The 14,870-nt window shown below is 44.3% G+C and overlaps 1 protein-coding gene across 2 annotated transcripts; it reads left to right on the forward strand.

Moving 5' to 3' along the window:
* The first annotated feature begins 363 nt into the window (after positions 1-363).
* PRKAG1 (protein kinase AMP-activated non-catalytic subunit gamma 1) lies at positions 364-14,859 on the forward strand. Of its 2 annotated transcripts, none has more exons than XM_070410318.1 (12): positions 364-447; positions 5,625-5,673; positions 11,378-11,487; positions 11,681-11,762; positions 11,860-11,918; positions 12,048-12,093; positions 12,204-12,258; positions 13,028-13,154; positions 13,261-13,426; positions 13,589-13,626; positions 13,893-14,039; positions 14,154-14,859. In XM_070410318.1, the coding sequence occupies exons 1-12, from the start codon at positions 439-441 to the stop codon at positions 14,256-14,258; spliced, it is 993 nt and encodes a 330-aa protein (XP_070266419.1). In that variant the 5' UTR covers positions 364-438; the 3' UTR covers positions 14,259-14,859. The 2 variants fall into 2 exon arrangements, with proteins under 2 accessions (XP_070266419.1, XP_070266420.1); XM_070410319.1 differs by having other exon boundaries at positions 403-447; positions 11,349-11,487.
* The last annotated feature ends 11 nt before the right edge of the window (positions 14,860-14,870 follow it).

Below are 14,870 nucleotides of genomic sequence, written 5' to 3' on the forward strand. Positions count from 1 at the left end.
TGTACAGCAAGGTTGGTCTTTCGTAACAGCGGATGAAATGATTCCCTTTTAAAGTGCCCTCTCCCTCCACCCCCAGCGCCCCGTCCTTGGCATGTTTTGTATCAGCGATCATTCTGAACTGTACATAATTTATGTTGCAAGAGGCAAAGGGCAAGTTTTGGATTTTGCTTCTTCCAAGTTTGTTTTTAAACGACAAATAAAAAGAGAACATTTTAAATACAAGTGGCTCCGTCCCGTCACCCTCGCCGTCAGCCCGACCCGTGAGGTCCGAGAGGACCCAGGGGAGGGCGCTTTCCAGGCCGGGCCGCGCCTTCCGCCCTCGCTGGCGTTTGTTCTGACGCAAGCGGAAGTGGCGTCGCGGTACCGGACGTGGGGCGGGGCCTCCCTCCTTCCCCAGCGAACTTCTAAAGTGAACGCAGCCAGCGGGCGCCTCCTGCAATGGAGACGGTGAGGAGCGCGGAAGGGGGACTGGGAGGCCGGGCAGGGGCGGGCGCCGGTGCCCAGGAAACGAGAGGCCGGGTGTCTGTCCTGTCCGTGACCCTGGCCCTCCGCTCCTTCGCCGGGCGCACCTCCGGGGTCTGGGCCGCGCGCCGTACTCCCAGCCCGAGCGGGCAGTGACACCCAGCTCCCTCCTCAAATTCCGCGCACACCCTGGCGATTTCAGGACTCCTTTCGTCCTGGCACCTCAGGCCCCGCAGAGACTGTGCTTCGGCTCTCCTGTGAGAGGCGGGCGGGGGGTCCCCCGCTTGCAGGCATCACCTGGCCCTGGTTGTCTAAGTGCGATCGCTGCGATCCCTGGCAGGAGGGACATCTGAAAGACACACTGCCTCAAGGTGTCCAACGAGCTCACATTCCCTTAATAAGACTGAAGAGTGGGGTTTCTCTAAAGGAGGGATTGTTCAGTGGTAGAGGCCGCTGTGTCCCTGGACAAGTTTTAGGTCATGCCCAGCTCTGCGATTCCAAGCAGGCATGTTGGCATTTCATTCTTGGCGAGCAGGCATTGACCAATTGTGGCAGGTCCGCCATCCTTCCCGGGATGCTGCAGACTGCCTGCTGCAGGGACCCGCCCTCACTCTCAGGAGCCTTTTCTAGCACTCTGGAACCCTTCCCATTCACTTCCCTCTCCTGTCAGGCAGAGTAATTCTTCCTATCTTGGTTTTTATCATCTGCTACTGTAGTTGTGTACAGGCTGCAGGTTCACTGTTCTTTGGGTCAGTTATCTGCCCAGAGCAATTATTTTACCGTATACTTTCTCTACCTGCAGAGAGGTCATGTCCCTCAGGTTATAAAGAAGAAAACAAACCAAAGTGGTTTGCAATTGCTCCCCTAGGCAAGAGAGTCATTTCAATATACATATATATATATTTTTATTTCAGAGAGGGAGAGAGAGAGAAATATCAATGATGAGAGAGAATCATTGATCAGCTGCCTCCTGCATGCCCCACACGGATCAAGCCCGCAACTCGGCATGTGCTCTGATGGAGAATCAAACTGTGACCTCCTAGTTCATAGGTCAATGCTCAACCACTGAGCCACCGTGGCAGGGCACAAAGTATTTTTATATAGATTTTATAACTTAACCCTCACACTTTTTGTACTGGATTAGGTTCTTGGGATAGAAATTATTTTAAAAAGAAAAAGAAAAGCCCCTGTTTTTGAAGATGCTCAGCCTAACTGGAGTGGGGCTGAGGGCAAGCCAGTGACAGCTGTTATTTAAGGTAGACTATAATAAATACTGTTTTCAGGAGGCAAACAAAGGACTGTGGAAGCATAGAGGAGGGAGAAATTACTGTGAACCTGAGAGAGGACATTGCAGGCTTAGAGAACAGTGTGAACAAGGGCATAAAAATCCAGGTATATAGAGATTAATTGAGGAAGAGCCAGTGGCTTAATGTTGCTGGAGTTTGGGATTTGGGTCACAGTGAGGCAGAAAGACTGGGAAAACAGGCCGAGGTTCGGTTGAAGGTATTGCATACCTTGCTAAGTTTGATCTTTGTTTTGTAATAAGGGAACCCATGAAGATTTATGAGCAAGGCAGTGAGTGTGATTAAAGAATGTTCTTTTTAATATATATATACTAGAGGCCTGGTGCACAAAATTTGTGCACTTGAGTAGGGGTCCCTCAGCCCAGCCTGTGCCCTCTCGCAGTCTGGGAGCCTTTGGGGAATGTCCAACTGATGGCTTAGGCCCACTCCCCTCAGGGCGCCGTTAGTCCGCCATCCTTAGCGCTGGCTCAGAGGCAGGAGAAGCTCCCGCCACCACTACTGCGCTCGCCAGCTATGAGCCCAGCTTCTGGCTGAGCAGCGCTCACCCTATGGGAGCACACTGACCACCAGGGGGCAGCTCCTACATTGAACGTCTGCACCCTGGTGGTCAGTGTGCGTCATAGCGACCAGTTGTTCCACTGTTTGGTCGATTTGCATATTAGCCTTTTATTATGTAGAATGGATATATATATATATTTTATTGATTTCATAGAGGAGGGGAGAGGGGAGAGAGAGATAGAAACACCAATGATGAGAGAATCATTGATTGGCTGCCTCCTACATGTCCCCTACTGGGGATTGAGCCCTTAACCCGGGCATATGCCCTTGACCGGAATCGAACCCAGGACCCTTCAGTCCATAGGCCAATGCTCTATCCACTGAGCCAAACCGGCTAGGGCAAGAATGTTCTTAACAGCATTCTGTAAGTGGATGGATCTTCAGGAAGTAGTGAGTTCCTAGTTGCTAGAGATGAAAGTCTCTCCCAAAACTGAGATGCTTGGCTGGCAAAAGAATGTGGAAACAGCATGAAAGAAGAATTAAAGAAGAGATAGCTTGACCTGCGTGGCTCATGGTTGAGCATCAATCTATGAACCAGGAAGTTACTGTTCAATTCCCAGTCAGGCCACATGGCTAGGATGTGGGCTTAGTCCCCAGTGTGAGGCGTGCAGGAGGCAACCAATCAATGATTCTCATCACTTATTTTTTAAAATATATTTTTATTGATTTCAGAGAGGAATGGAGAGGGAGACAGATAGAAACATCAGCTTAGCTGATAGATGTTAAGGATAGGTTTAGGTCATGCCCTGCTCTTGTGATTCTAAGCAGACATGTTGGCATAGCTCATTCTTAGAGGAATCAAGATTACAGTTCTTAAGCACCTGGGAGGAGAGCAGTGCCAAAAACAAATATGGGAATCACAGTAAATAGGATTGGAGGGAGAGATGCTGTTCTGTTTTGCATTGAAACATTTGAAGAGTCCGTGACATCTGTGGTTGGCTAGCAAACAATTGGAAATGTGGATCAGGAGTCTGAAAGAAATTGGGAGTCTATGGGTCAGATCTAACCTGTGCCTCTCTACTAATATTTTGTACTTTGTAGTACAGTGGTACTTTCTCAGGTCCCCTATATTATTTTTTAAAATATATTTCTATGGATTTCAGAGAGGAAGAGAGAGAGAGAGAAACATCAATGAAGAGAGAGAACCATTAATCAGCTGCCTCCTGCACACCCCACACTGGGGATCGAGCCCACAATCCAGGCAAGTGCACATATTGGGCATCCAGCCTGCAACCCAGGCATGTGCCCTGACCCAGAATCGAACCATGATCTCCTGGTTCATAGGTCAATGCTCAAGTACTGAGCCACGCTGGCCAGGCCCCCTATGTTATTAGTTGAGGGGAGCCCTAGCTGGTTTGGGTCAGTGGATAGAGCATCAGCCTGCAGACTGAAGGGTCCCAGGTTCGATTCTGGTCAAGGGCACGTGCCCGGGTTGCGGGTTGAATCCCAGTATGAGGCGTTCAGAAGGCAGCCAATCAATTATTCTCTCTCATCATTGATGTTTCTACCTCTCTCCCCTTCCTTCCTCTCTGAAATCAGTAAAAATATATTTTAAAAAAAGTTGAGGGAAATGGACATAATTCCCCACTCCTGTGTGGAGGGATAGGAAGATAAAGCCATATTCAGTTGTGTCTGACTCTCTTCTGTAGTTATCTGTGTCTCTGTTTTTGCTGGATGTCTCTTTTTTCTCTCTGTCACTTAGTCTTAGGTCTTTGTTCATATTAGCATGCATCATTATCATCAATTTGAAAGTTAAAAAATAAAAACAATATGCAGAACTCCATGTTAGATGGTATGGGTGATATAAATAAGTATAAAATAGTTCCAGGATTCCAGGAATTTATTATCTGTTTGGATAGATAATGAACAAAATAACTGTAGCACAGTTTGGTATGTAAATATTATATGGTGGCTATAATTCTACAAGTAGTTATTTCTGTGGCTTTGTATATAGATTTTTGTGAGACTATTATATACCATGTGTGTATCTTTTTCTTCAATTGGTTTTAGAGAGAGGAAGGGAGGGAGAGAGAGAGAGAGAAACATCGATTTGTTGTTCCACTTATTTATGCATTTATTGGTTAATTCTTGCATATGCCCTGACTGGGGATTGAACCCACCATCTTGGTGTATCGGGATGACGCTCTAACAGTTGGAGTCTAACCAACTGAGCTACCTGGCCAGAGCCCATGTATCTTTAGCACTAAACAGCCAGCCCTTTCTCCCACTTACAAGTGATGAGGCTGCTATTCTGATAGCGTTGCCAAAATGCCAGGCCAAGTTGATGGTCTTTTGCAGCGCAGAGAAGGAGATTATCCCCTTTCCCTTTACCCTCACCCTGGCCCATTGGGGCAGGGAAGTTTCTAAGGCTATCCAGCCAACTTGACCCTGCTTACCAGTCAGCTTCCCATGTTCAATCCAAGGCCTTTAACTTCATATTACTACAGCAGCTATGTAGGTGAAGTATGACTTTAAGTTAGTTTGGGGATATTACCCACAGCAAATAGAGCCAAACTGTTGATTCCAGTGGATGAAAATGAGGATCCCTCCTGGGTTCCTAGATAACAATGAAATTTCCAAATGTTTCCACTTGAGGGAGCATAGAGATGATTCTAAAGGTTTCTCTGTATTCAGAGCACTCTCTAATAGACTGTCATGGGCAAGGAGACTTGGTAAACCAGCATCCTCTGAGCTGTGGCAGCCTTCCACTGAAGGGTGCTGAGAGAACTGAGGTCCCTCATTCAGAACATTTATGCTGCTCATCCACCCCTCAGTCATTCTAACTTTGACTCTGACAGACAGCTGCTGGGATCCTCCCCAGATTGGCCCTCAATGGTAAGGTATATGCCTGATTCCGGTGCTTACAGTTATGCTTAGTGAGTGTTTGGGAAAGCAGTGTTTTCTCTGGCTTCTGTGTTTTTATAAAGTAGACCTGTGAGAATCTTGTGGGACCAGCCCTAAGCTCAGATATTTTTAGTCTCAGCTTTAAGACCTAATGTTTCACTGGGCAGTATAGTATATAAGGACATGAGCTTTGGAAACGCACAGATCTATGTTCAAATCGCTAATCCACCCTTACCAGCCATATGACCGTGGGCAGGCTGCTTAATATTTCTTAAACCTCAGTTTCCTAACCTGTGAAAATAAGGCTAACAATAATATTTACCTCAGGGTTATGAAGATTAAATGAGATAATATAGCACTTTAAAGGAAGTTGTCAGTTTACCAGCCCTTCTAATGCTAAGCTAAAATGGATGGAGCCTAGGATAGCCTGAATCTTTGTTTCTCTTGTCTCTCCAGGTCATTTCTTCAGATAACTCTCCAGCTCTGGAAAATGAGTATCCTCAAGGTAAGTGTACTGAAGAAAGGAAACTGAGGATGAAAGCAATAGCCCAAGGCTAACTTCAGCAATGCTTTTGAACCTCTCCCAGGGTCCCCCTTGGGAAATCAAAGCTGACCAGATAATGTACCAAACCATATAAACCAGGAACAGTAATTTGGCAAGATCGCCAAGGAATAAATCTTGGGTAAAGTAGGGATGATTAATATCAAACCACCTGAGAGAAACTTTTGAGGTACAGGGAAACTTCCACAGGCAATTCTAGGCTGGCAAACTATGTTTTAGAAGTTCCTGGTATTTTCTGAGTAGCACAGAAATAATGCCACTAGAAGTTTTTATCATCCAGCAAGCTCAGTGTACACAAATTATAGAAAGGCCTCGAAAGCCCTTAGAACTAATCTAGAATAAAGGTACTAAACCCTAAAGTCCAGGCGATTCCAGCACTGTACCTGGTTAGAATGGAATGGCCCAATTCTAGGTCATCTAGAAATAGGCAGAACTCACAGGCACCTCTGGTAAAGGATTTTGGCTAGGAATACTCTTAAGTCTTCTAAGGACACATTTATGGCATTAGGAGTACACACTTTCTCAGAGGATTGAAATAGGGGCTAAGATCCTAGGACATATTATTAAGATTTTATGAATTCTCCACAAGAATTTTTTAATGTTCCATTTCCATTTTGTTGGTATCCCAAAAAAGATAATCATATAGTGATATTTTGAATTATCTGGATGGCTCTTGATAATTGAGTACTGCCACATGGTATCAGTGTCTATTTTATGTTTCTGAGTACATTTGCATCAACACCAAGGCAGGGGCCAAAAACTCAAACTGTCTACATAGACCAAGCAGTGATGGGTACATATGACTACAACAACCTGTAGATCTTTTTTTTTTTTTTTTTTTAATATATTTTATTGATTTTTTACAGAGAGGAAGGGAGAGAGATAGAGAGTTAGAAACATCGATGAGAGAGAAACATCGACCAGCTGCCTCCTGCACATCTCCTACTGGGGATGTGCCCGCAACCCAGGTACATGCCCTTGACCGGAATCGAACCCGGGACCTTTCAGTCCGCAGGCTGACGCTCTATCCACTGAGCCAAACCGGTTCTGGCCAACCTGTAGATCTTGCCTCATCTAAAAGGAGGCAGTAACTATCCAGGTCTGATCAATTGTCACTCTTCAGAATTCAAGACCTACTTTTGTCAGATCTGATTTTGAAAAGAAACTAAGAATTTTGATTTGTATGTAAATCTCCAGATTTTTAAAATTTATTTTAGAGAGAGAGGACGGGAGAAGGATAGAGAGAGAAACCTCGATTGGCTGCCTCTACTGTGGATTGAAAATGATAATATTTAACTATCAGCGTAATGTGTCTTAAACTGATGTCAAAAGACATGTTTTTTGGGAGTCTGTGAGTTTTCAAATTTGAAAACCAATGGTGAGCTTCTAGTTAAAAATGGTGGATTGAATGCATACATCTACTTTCATTCCTTCACAAAAAGCCACTAAAATAAACAAAGAATTTTTTAAGGTACAAATACACTAAAATAGGAAGAACAAGAGAGGAGGCCATAGCAATGAATTTTGAAAGCTGGAAAGCAGACGGATGAGTGGTAAATGACTTAGCAGACCTGAGAAAGCTGAATTATAAACTAGCAGTGGGGAAAGCCAAGAAGCACTGAAGATCTGAGAAGCAGTCAGATCCCAAGACTCCCTCCTTCATTGAGTGCAGCTGGACAACTCCCCTTTCCAACTTTGGCAAAGACTGGAGGTCTGGAGAGAGGTTTGGGTCCAGCTGAGGACTGAGGTACTTCACTAAACAGGAGAAGTGAACTAGACTTAATGCCAAAATCCCAGGCCTTTTTCCCCTTCCAGTTTCCAGAATGTTGACAGGAAAGACTTCACCTTCCAAGCACAACATTGAATAAATAATCCTCTCCAGAAGTCCCTTAAGGGAAAGCCCTACAAATATAAGTGTTGAGTGTTCCCTATCCAAATGGCTCACAGTCAGCAAAGCTCATTTACACACTTAGGGCTTACAATCAGCTTTAAAGACTCCACTCTTAAAATATGGTTTGAATTCTCCTTTAAACCAAGGATTACCAGAGATCTAAAGAAAGCCTCTAACATTTATTAAAAAAGGTGATCCAAACTGCCTCTCTCATGAAAAGAAACAAAGAAAAAGCAATGGAGGAGGAAAGTCAATGCATAAAGAAGAAAACTTCAAATTAACAATACATACTCAGATAAAGAGTATATTAGCACCATGAAACAAGTACCAGGATACACTCTTTTTCTAAAACCTTTAGAAAACAAAAAGGACCTCTTGGGCATTAAAAATATAGTAGCAGTCCAGTGGGCGTGGCTTGGTGGTTGAGTGGCTCAGTGGTTGAGCTTCGACCTATGAACCAGAAGGTCAGGGTTTGATTCCAGGTCAGGGCACATACCTGGGTTGTGGGCTTAATCCTCACTGTGGGGCATGCAGGAGGCAGCCGAACAATGATTCTCTCTCATCATTGATGTTTCTATCTCTCTCCCTCTCCCTTCCTCTCTGAAATCAATAAAAATACATTTTTTAAAAAGAAGACGAAAAACAATATATAAGACAGCAAAAATTTTTAAATAAGCAGGAGGTTTCAAAATCAAGTTGAGGAAATCTACCAGAAGTAGAATTAGAAATGAAAGAAGTAAAGCCCGGCTGGCATGGCTCAGTGGTTGAGCTTCGACCTATGAACCAGGAGGTCACAGTTCAATTCCTGGTCAGGGCACGTGCCTGGGTTTCGGGCTAGACCCCCAGTATGGGGCGTGCAGGAGGCAGCCAATCCATGGTTCTGTCTCATCATTAATGCTTCTCTCTCTATCTCCCTCCCTCTCTGAAGTCAATAAAAATATTTTTTTTAAGTGGAAAAAAAATCAAAGTACTAGAGCTCAGCTGGTGTAGCTCAGTGGTTGAACATCGACCCAGGAACCAAGAGGCCACCAGTTTGATTCCTGGTCGGGGCACATGCCCCGGTTGTGGGCTCATGTGTGGGCTCAATCCCCTGTGGGGGGTGTGCAGGAGACAACCAATCAATGATGTTTCTTTCTCATTGATGTTTCTGTCTCTCTATCCCTCTCCCTTCCTCTCTCTCTAAAAAATCAATAAAAACATATTTTAAAAAAACAAAGTAGAAAACAGGAGGAAAAAAATATTTTAAAAACAACAATAAAAACTCACCCCACAAAAAACAAAAAATAATACCTTAAAGGGTCAGTCTAGGAATTCTAATATCTAAATAATAGGAGTTACAGAAAGAGAAAAATGACAACACAGAGCAAAGAAAATGATCAAGGAAATAATTCAAGAACTTTTCCTGAAACTGAAGGACATTAGTTTTCATACTGATAGGACTCATTAAATATTCAGCACAGTGGATGAAATTGACCCACCCAAAGCACAATTGTCATGAGATTTCAAAATGCTGGAAACAGAGAAGATCCTGAGTTTCCAGAGCGGTCAAAAGAAGTCACATACAAAGAGTCAGAATTGCTTCAGACTCTGAACATACCAGAAGCTAGAAGGCAATGGAGCAATGTCTTCAACATCCTGCAGGAAAATAAATTCTAACCTAGAATTCTGTATCCATCCAAATTCTGAATCAAAGAACATGTAAAAGATATCTGCAGGCTGCAAGGTCTCAAAAAATTTACCTCCCATGCACCCTTTCTCATGAAGCTACTAGAAGATGTGCTCCACCAAAACAAGGGAGTAGTCAAAAAGATGAAAACATGGGATACAGGACACAAGGAAAGCCAGTACAGGAGAGTCGTGAAAGGGATCCCCTTGATGGTAATGAGAGAAGATTTCAGGGTGACAGCAGTGCATACCAGGCAAACCAGCCCAGATTTGAGCCAGTCACAAAGCTCCAGAGAGAACTCTTTTTGTAGTTTAAATTGATAGACTATGCTTCTGAATTTCTTAAAAGGAGATTTAAAGAACTGGTGAAGTTTGATGATTGAATTAGTTACAAATACTATACATAGAAAATTAAGCAAATGAAGAGATAATTATTAACTCTAGGGAAAATAAAGTTGTGAAAGAAAGAAATCAGAGTTGACTATTTGTTTTAGCTCTGAATAATGAATATTCAGTCAAAATTTTTTAAATATTGATGTAACCAACATTATATTTTAACTTTTGGAAGAAGGGGGGGAATGGGTGGTGCATGTCTGTAATGGGGTCCTGTTAGAAAAGAGAACAAAAAATTCTCATATTTCTTGGATGATATGGATAATTCCCAAAAGTGAAAAAAAGGAGCAAAAAAGTACCAAAATGCCCTACCTGGTTTGGGTCAGTGGATAGAGCATTGGCCTGTGGATTTCAGGTCCCGGGCTGGGGCTTGATTCTGGTCAAGGGCACATGCCCGGGTTATGGGCTCGATCCCTAGTAGGGGGCATGCAGGAAGCAGCAGATCAATGATTCTCATCATTGATGTTTCTATCTCTCTCTCCCTCTCCCTTCCTCTCTGAAATCAATTAAAATATATATATATATATATATATATATATATATATATATATATATATATATATATTTTAAAGTACCAAAATAATCAGCTAAAAGAGGTCTCATCTCTGGGTAAGGGTTATTATAGGGAGTGGGTGCCAGGGATGGCAGTTTTTCTTGACAAAATTTGTAGAACAATTTGACTCTTTAAACTGTGTACCTGAATAACTTTGGTAAAAAACAGAAGTTAAAGACAAACAACTGGCATAGGATTAAGTACGTAAACTTTGGAATCGGGTAGATCTGTGTTTGAGTCGTGTCACTTCACTTACTAATGGTGTGAACTAACTGTTTCCACCTTTCTCACCTGAAAAATGAGGACAATATTTACCTTGCAGATTTGTTGAAAGGATTAAATAAATAATGTAGTATTTTTAAGTATACACAGTCTAGCAGGGAGCATTTTGGGGCTATTATTTTGGGGCTTGTTTGTCTTGTTAGACCAAGCAATTAAAATCAAAAGATTGGAAAGGTAAACACAGCCAGAGTCTCATTTGACTGGAATAGGTGGGATGGTTTCTCATTCACAGCGTTATCCCAAGATGGACTCTCAAGGTGTTTTAGTCCAGGTTGATTGAGCACTGGGCTCCAACTTCTTGTTAATCTGAAATGGCCCAACTTGGACCGTGATGTTCTCATCTGAAGCTTACTTAAAAAAAAGAAGAAGAAGGAGAAGGAGGAAGGAGGAAGGAAGAGAAGGAGGAAGAAGGAGGAAGGAGGAAGGGAAGGAGGAGAAGAAGAAGGAGAAGAAGAAGAAGAAAGAAGAAGAAGAATACTTGAATTTTAAGGAGTTTAATTACATCTTAATTGAGAAAAGATAATTTAAATGTGCTAAATATATGAAAGGAAAAACGATTTAAAGATGAGAAAAAAACTTTTAGACTACAACAGTTTAATGAAAAATATTTTACTGGTAGACTTTCTGTTTTAGTCAGCCAAGGAACCAACAGATATAGTCTTACCTGGAAATGGAGGTTGGATGAAATGGTTTCTAAGAGGGTTTACTCCTAATGGAATAGTAGGAACAAATCAGATAAAATAGAGTGCCTTATAAAAAATCTGCTCTAAATATTTGAGCAACAGCAACACTGTTGTATTTTCTGCCTTTTTGATTGTGTGTTTTGCTTGGAAGGAAGCTACTAACTATCCCACCCTATGCAGAGGCCCCAGAATCCAACAATACTGTGTATACTTCCTTCATGAAGTCTCATCGCTGCTATGACCTGATTCCCACAAGCTCCAAATTGGTTGTGTTTGACACTTCCTTGCAGGTGGGTGAAATACTTTTTCCTTCTCCTCTTTGGAACCTCTGGTTCAATACCCCTTATCCTATCTCATCCCAAGGATAATATCCTTGTCCTTCTATAGGGTTAGTCTCATGTTTTTCCCAACATACCCAACCCCTGTTCCTTTAAAGTCCTGCCCGTGAATTTCCCTTTGTGAATATAACTCTTTTGGCTATAGGTGAAAAAAGCTTTCTTTGCTTTGGTGACTAATGGTGTACGAGCTGCCCCTTTGTGGGATAGTAAGAAGCAGAGTTTTGTGGGTAAGCATTGTTTCTGGAACACAGTATTATTGGCATCTTGTGCTGGGCACAGAGAAAAGCTTTGAGCAATGCTGAGAGCTCTTGTCTTGGCCTCTAGGCATGCTGACCATCACTGATTTCATCAATATTCTGCACCGCTACTACAAATCAGCCTTGGTAAGGACCTTAGCCTAATGACCAAAACCACTTCCCCTGCCTAAGCCCCTCATTTTCATTTCAAGCAAACCACAAGGGGTTTATGAAGCAGGGAGGTCACGTCTCAAGTTCTGTTGCTTTTGCTTCCAGGTACAAATCTATGAGCTGGAAGAACACAAGATCGAAACTTGGAGAGGTATGTAGAGAATTGGTGAGGGGGTTGGGGGTGAGAGGGTAAAGGGATAGAAATTTTCCTGGGAAATGATTTTCCATGGTGGTATTTTGTGAACCTTTTTTTCCTTTCAGAGGTATACTTACAGGACTCCTTTAAACCACTTGTCTGCATTTCTCCTAATGCCAGGTAAATTCTAGCTACCCATCTATACTAATAATAGAGGAATATGCATATTGTCCGGGATGCCATCACAGTAACAGTAACAACCAAACAGCAGGCTGCGTGGGGCGACCAGGCTTGCAGGGTGGTTAGTGAGGGACGATCAAACGACTGAACAGCAGGCTGTATGGGGCGCCCAGGCCGGCAGCGGGGGCAGTAGGGGGCGACCAGGCTAGTAGGGGGGCAGTTGGAGGCGAACAGGCCGGCAGGGGAGGGCAGTTGGGGGCAATCGGGCCAGCAGGAGAGCAGTTAGGCATCAATCAGGCTGGCAGGCAGAAGCGGTTAGGGGTAATCAGGCAGGCAGGCGAGTGGTTAGGAGTCAGCAGTCCCAGATTGTGAGAGGGATGTCCTACTGTCAGTTTGGGATAGGGCCTAAACCAGCAGTCTAACATCCCCCAAGGGGTCCCAGATTGGAGAGGGTGCAGGCCAGGCTGAGGGACACCCCCTCTCTGCACAGATTTCGTGCACCGGGCCTCTAGTTTGTTCAGAAGAGGAAGAACCTTGCCATCAGCATAGCTAAAGCACTAGATACCCAAAGATTCAGGGGCAGAAGAAAGAAAAAACTCCCAAACACTTGCATTCACACACTTGCTCCCCTTCTTTCTCCCAACCATCAGTTTTCCATTTATAAACACTCTGAGGAGCTGAGCTATGGTGGAGGGAGTCAGGGGCAGAAATAGGCCCAGCCTCAGGCCCAGCACTGTGGAACTTATCATTGTCCCCCATCTTCCCACAGCTTGTTTGATGCTGTCTCTTCATTAATCCGGAACAAGATTCATAGGCTGCCAGTTATTGACCCAGAATCAGGCAACACCTTGTACATCCTCACCCACAAGCGCATCCTCAAGTTCCTCAAATTATTTGTAAGTGCTCCTCAGCCCAGTTTTTACTTCTTATATACTCGGTTGGAAAGGTATCCAACGGTGATATGGGGAGCCTTGAAAATCAAGGTGATGGTTCCTTCCTCAGATCACTGAGTTCCCCAAGCCAGAGTTCATGTCTAAGTCTCTGGAAGAGCTACAGATTGGCACCTATGCCAACATTGCTATGGTCCGCACTACCACCCCCGTCTACGTGGCTCTGGGTATTTTCGTACAGCACCGAGTCTCGGCCCTGCCTGTGGTGGATGAAAAAGGTGAGAGAGTGGACAGAAGGAGAGGGAAGGCTCCAAGGAAGTCAGGGTGGCTCTGGGAAAATCTGCTTCCCCCTTAGCTCAGCCAGGATGGTGATTCTACCTACAGCCAGGGGGAGTCTTGGATGTCAGATCCTCCTTGCTGAGCTACCTCTGTCCCTCTAGGGCGTGTGGTGGACATCTACTCCAAGTTTGATGTTATCGTGAGTGATTGGGGAGGGGCTGGGAGGTAGGGAAAGGGGTGGCATGTTGGAGGTGGAGAGGGAAAAGAAGAGAGTCTCTTCTGGGATCTAAGGGTTTTAAGAAGCTTCCAAGCTTTCAGATTTTATATGAAAAATAATTGAATTAGCTGGGTGTGGCTTGTGGGCATGGCTGACAACTGCCCTAAATCCCTTTGGGGTTGGGTGGACTCAGGGTTTCGGGGCTGGCTCCCTTGCTTCTCTGCAAGCACCTTCCCCTCTCTCCCCAGAATCTGGCAGCAGAAAAGACCTACAACAACCTAGATGTGTCTGTGACCAAAGCCCTCCAACATCGATCACATTACTTTGAGGGTGTCCTTAAGTGCTACCTGCATGAAACTCTGGAGACCATCATCAACAGGCTGGTGGAAGCAGAGGTAGGGGGACCAGTGACCCCAAAGGAGCTGGGGTTTGGCAAGGAGGATGGAGCTTGAAGGGCTCTCCCTAAAGCTGGCACTAAATATCCCTTTCTCCCTTGTTGTTCTCTGCAGGTTCACCGACTTGTAGTGGTGGATGAGAATGATGTGGTCAAGGGAATTGTCTCACTGTCAGACATCCTGCAGGCCCTGGTGCTCACAGGCGGAGGAAAGCCCTGAGCTGGGGAAGGGGTCAGGTGGCAGCAAGGGTTATGCCCACTCACTGCCTGTACAAAGTTTGGAACCACAGATGAAATCTTGAGAGAATTGTGACTCTGTTCCCTGCCCAGGAGACCTCTACCCTTCTACCTGAGAGCCAGGGAAGATATGGGGAAAGGAAGGAGAATGGATTTTTAGCTGTCCTATCCTCACACATGAGGAAAACTTTCAGCCTAGCCTGTCCCAGCCCCTGTCCTCTTAGACATGCCCCCATTCTGGGTGAACTATGGGCTCTGTGCCGCTTGGACAAATTCTGATCTCTACGAGATCCAGTCTTTGCCTCTATCTCTGCCCCTGACTCCCTCCACCATAGCACAACTCTTCATAAAAATATTTTTATTCATCCTGTTTCATGCTCTATGGGGGAGGCTGAGTCCATTTCATAACATTTCTTCCCATAATGGGAGTGGGGAGGATCATGGGGAGGAAGGCCTTTGGGTTCCTGTGCTATATTCATAGGAAGAGAAGTGGGATTGGGTGGAGGAGGACTACAAAGTGGTTAGCTAAGGTTATTGCTTTTCATGGCAAACCTAATTAAAATGACAGGAACCTCTTCATGATATTGCAGTGTTT

The sequence above is a fragment of the Myotis yumanensis genome, unplaced genomic scaffold (genome assembly GCF_028538775.1).
Source record: "Myotis yumanensis isolate MYYU_CA2020_CCGP unplaced genomic scaffold, mMyoYum1.0.hap1 SCAF_3, whole genome shotgun sequence".
Lineage (NCBI taxonomy): Eukaryota > Metazoa > Chordata > Mammalia > Chiroptera > Vespertilionidae > Myotis > Myotis yumanensis.

What these genes read in the sequence shown, in the direction of transcription:
- PRKAG1 (XM_070410318.1), top strand. An exon ending in TGTTTGACACTTCCTTGCAG is followed by an intron (nt 11,488 to 11,680) that starts GTGGGTGAAATA and finishes TTTTGGCTATAG; the next exon opens with GTGAAAAAAGCTTTCTTTGC. An exon ending in CAAGATCGAAACTTGGAGAG is followed by an intron (nt 12,094 to 12,203) that starts GTATGTAGAGAA and finishes TTTTCCTTTCAG; the next exon opens with AGGTATACTTACAGGACTCC.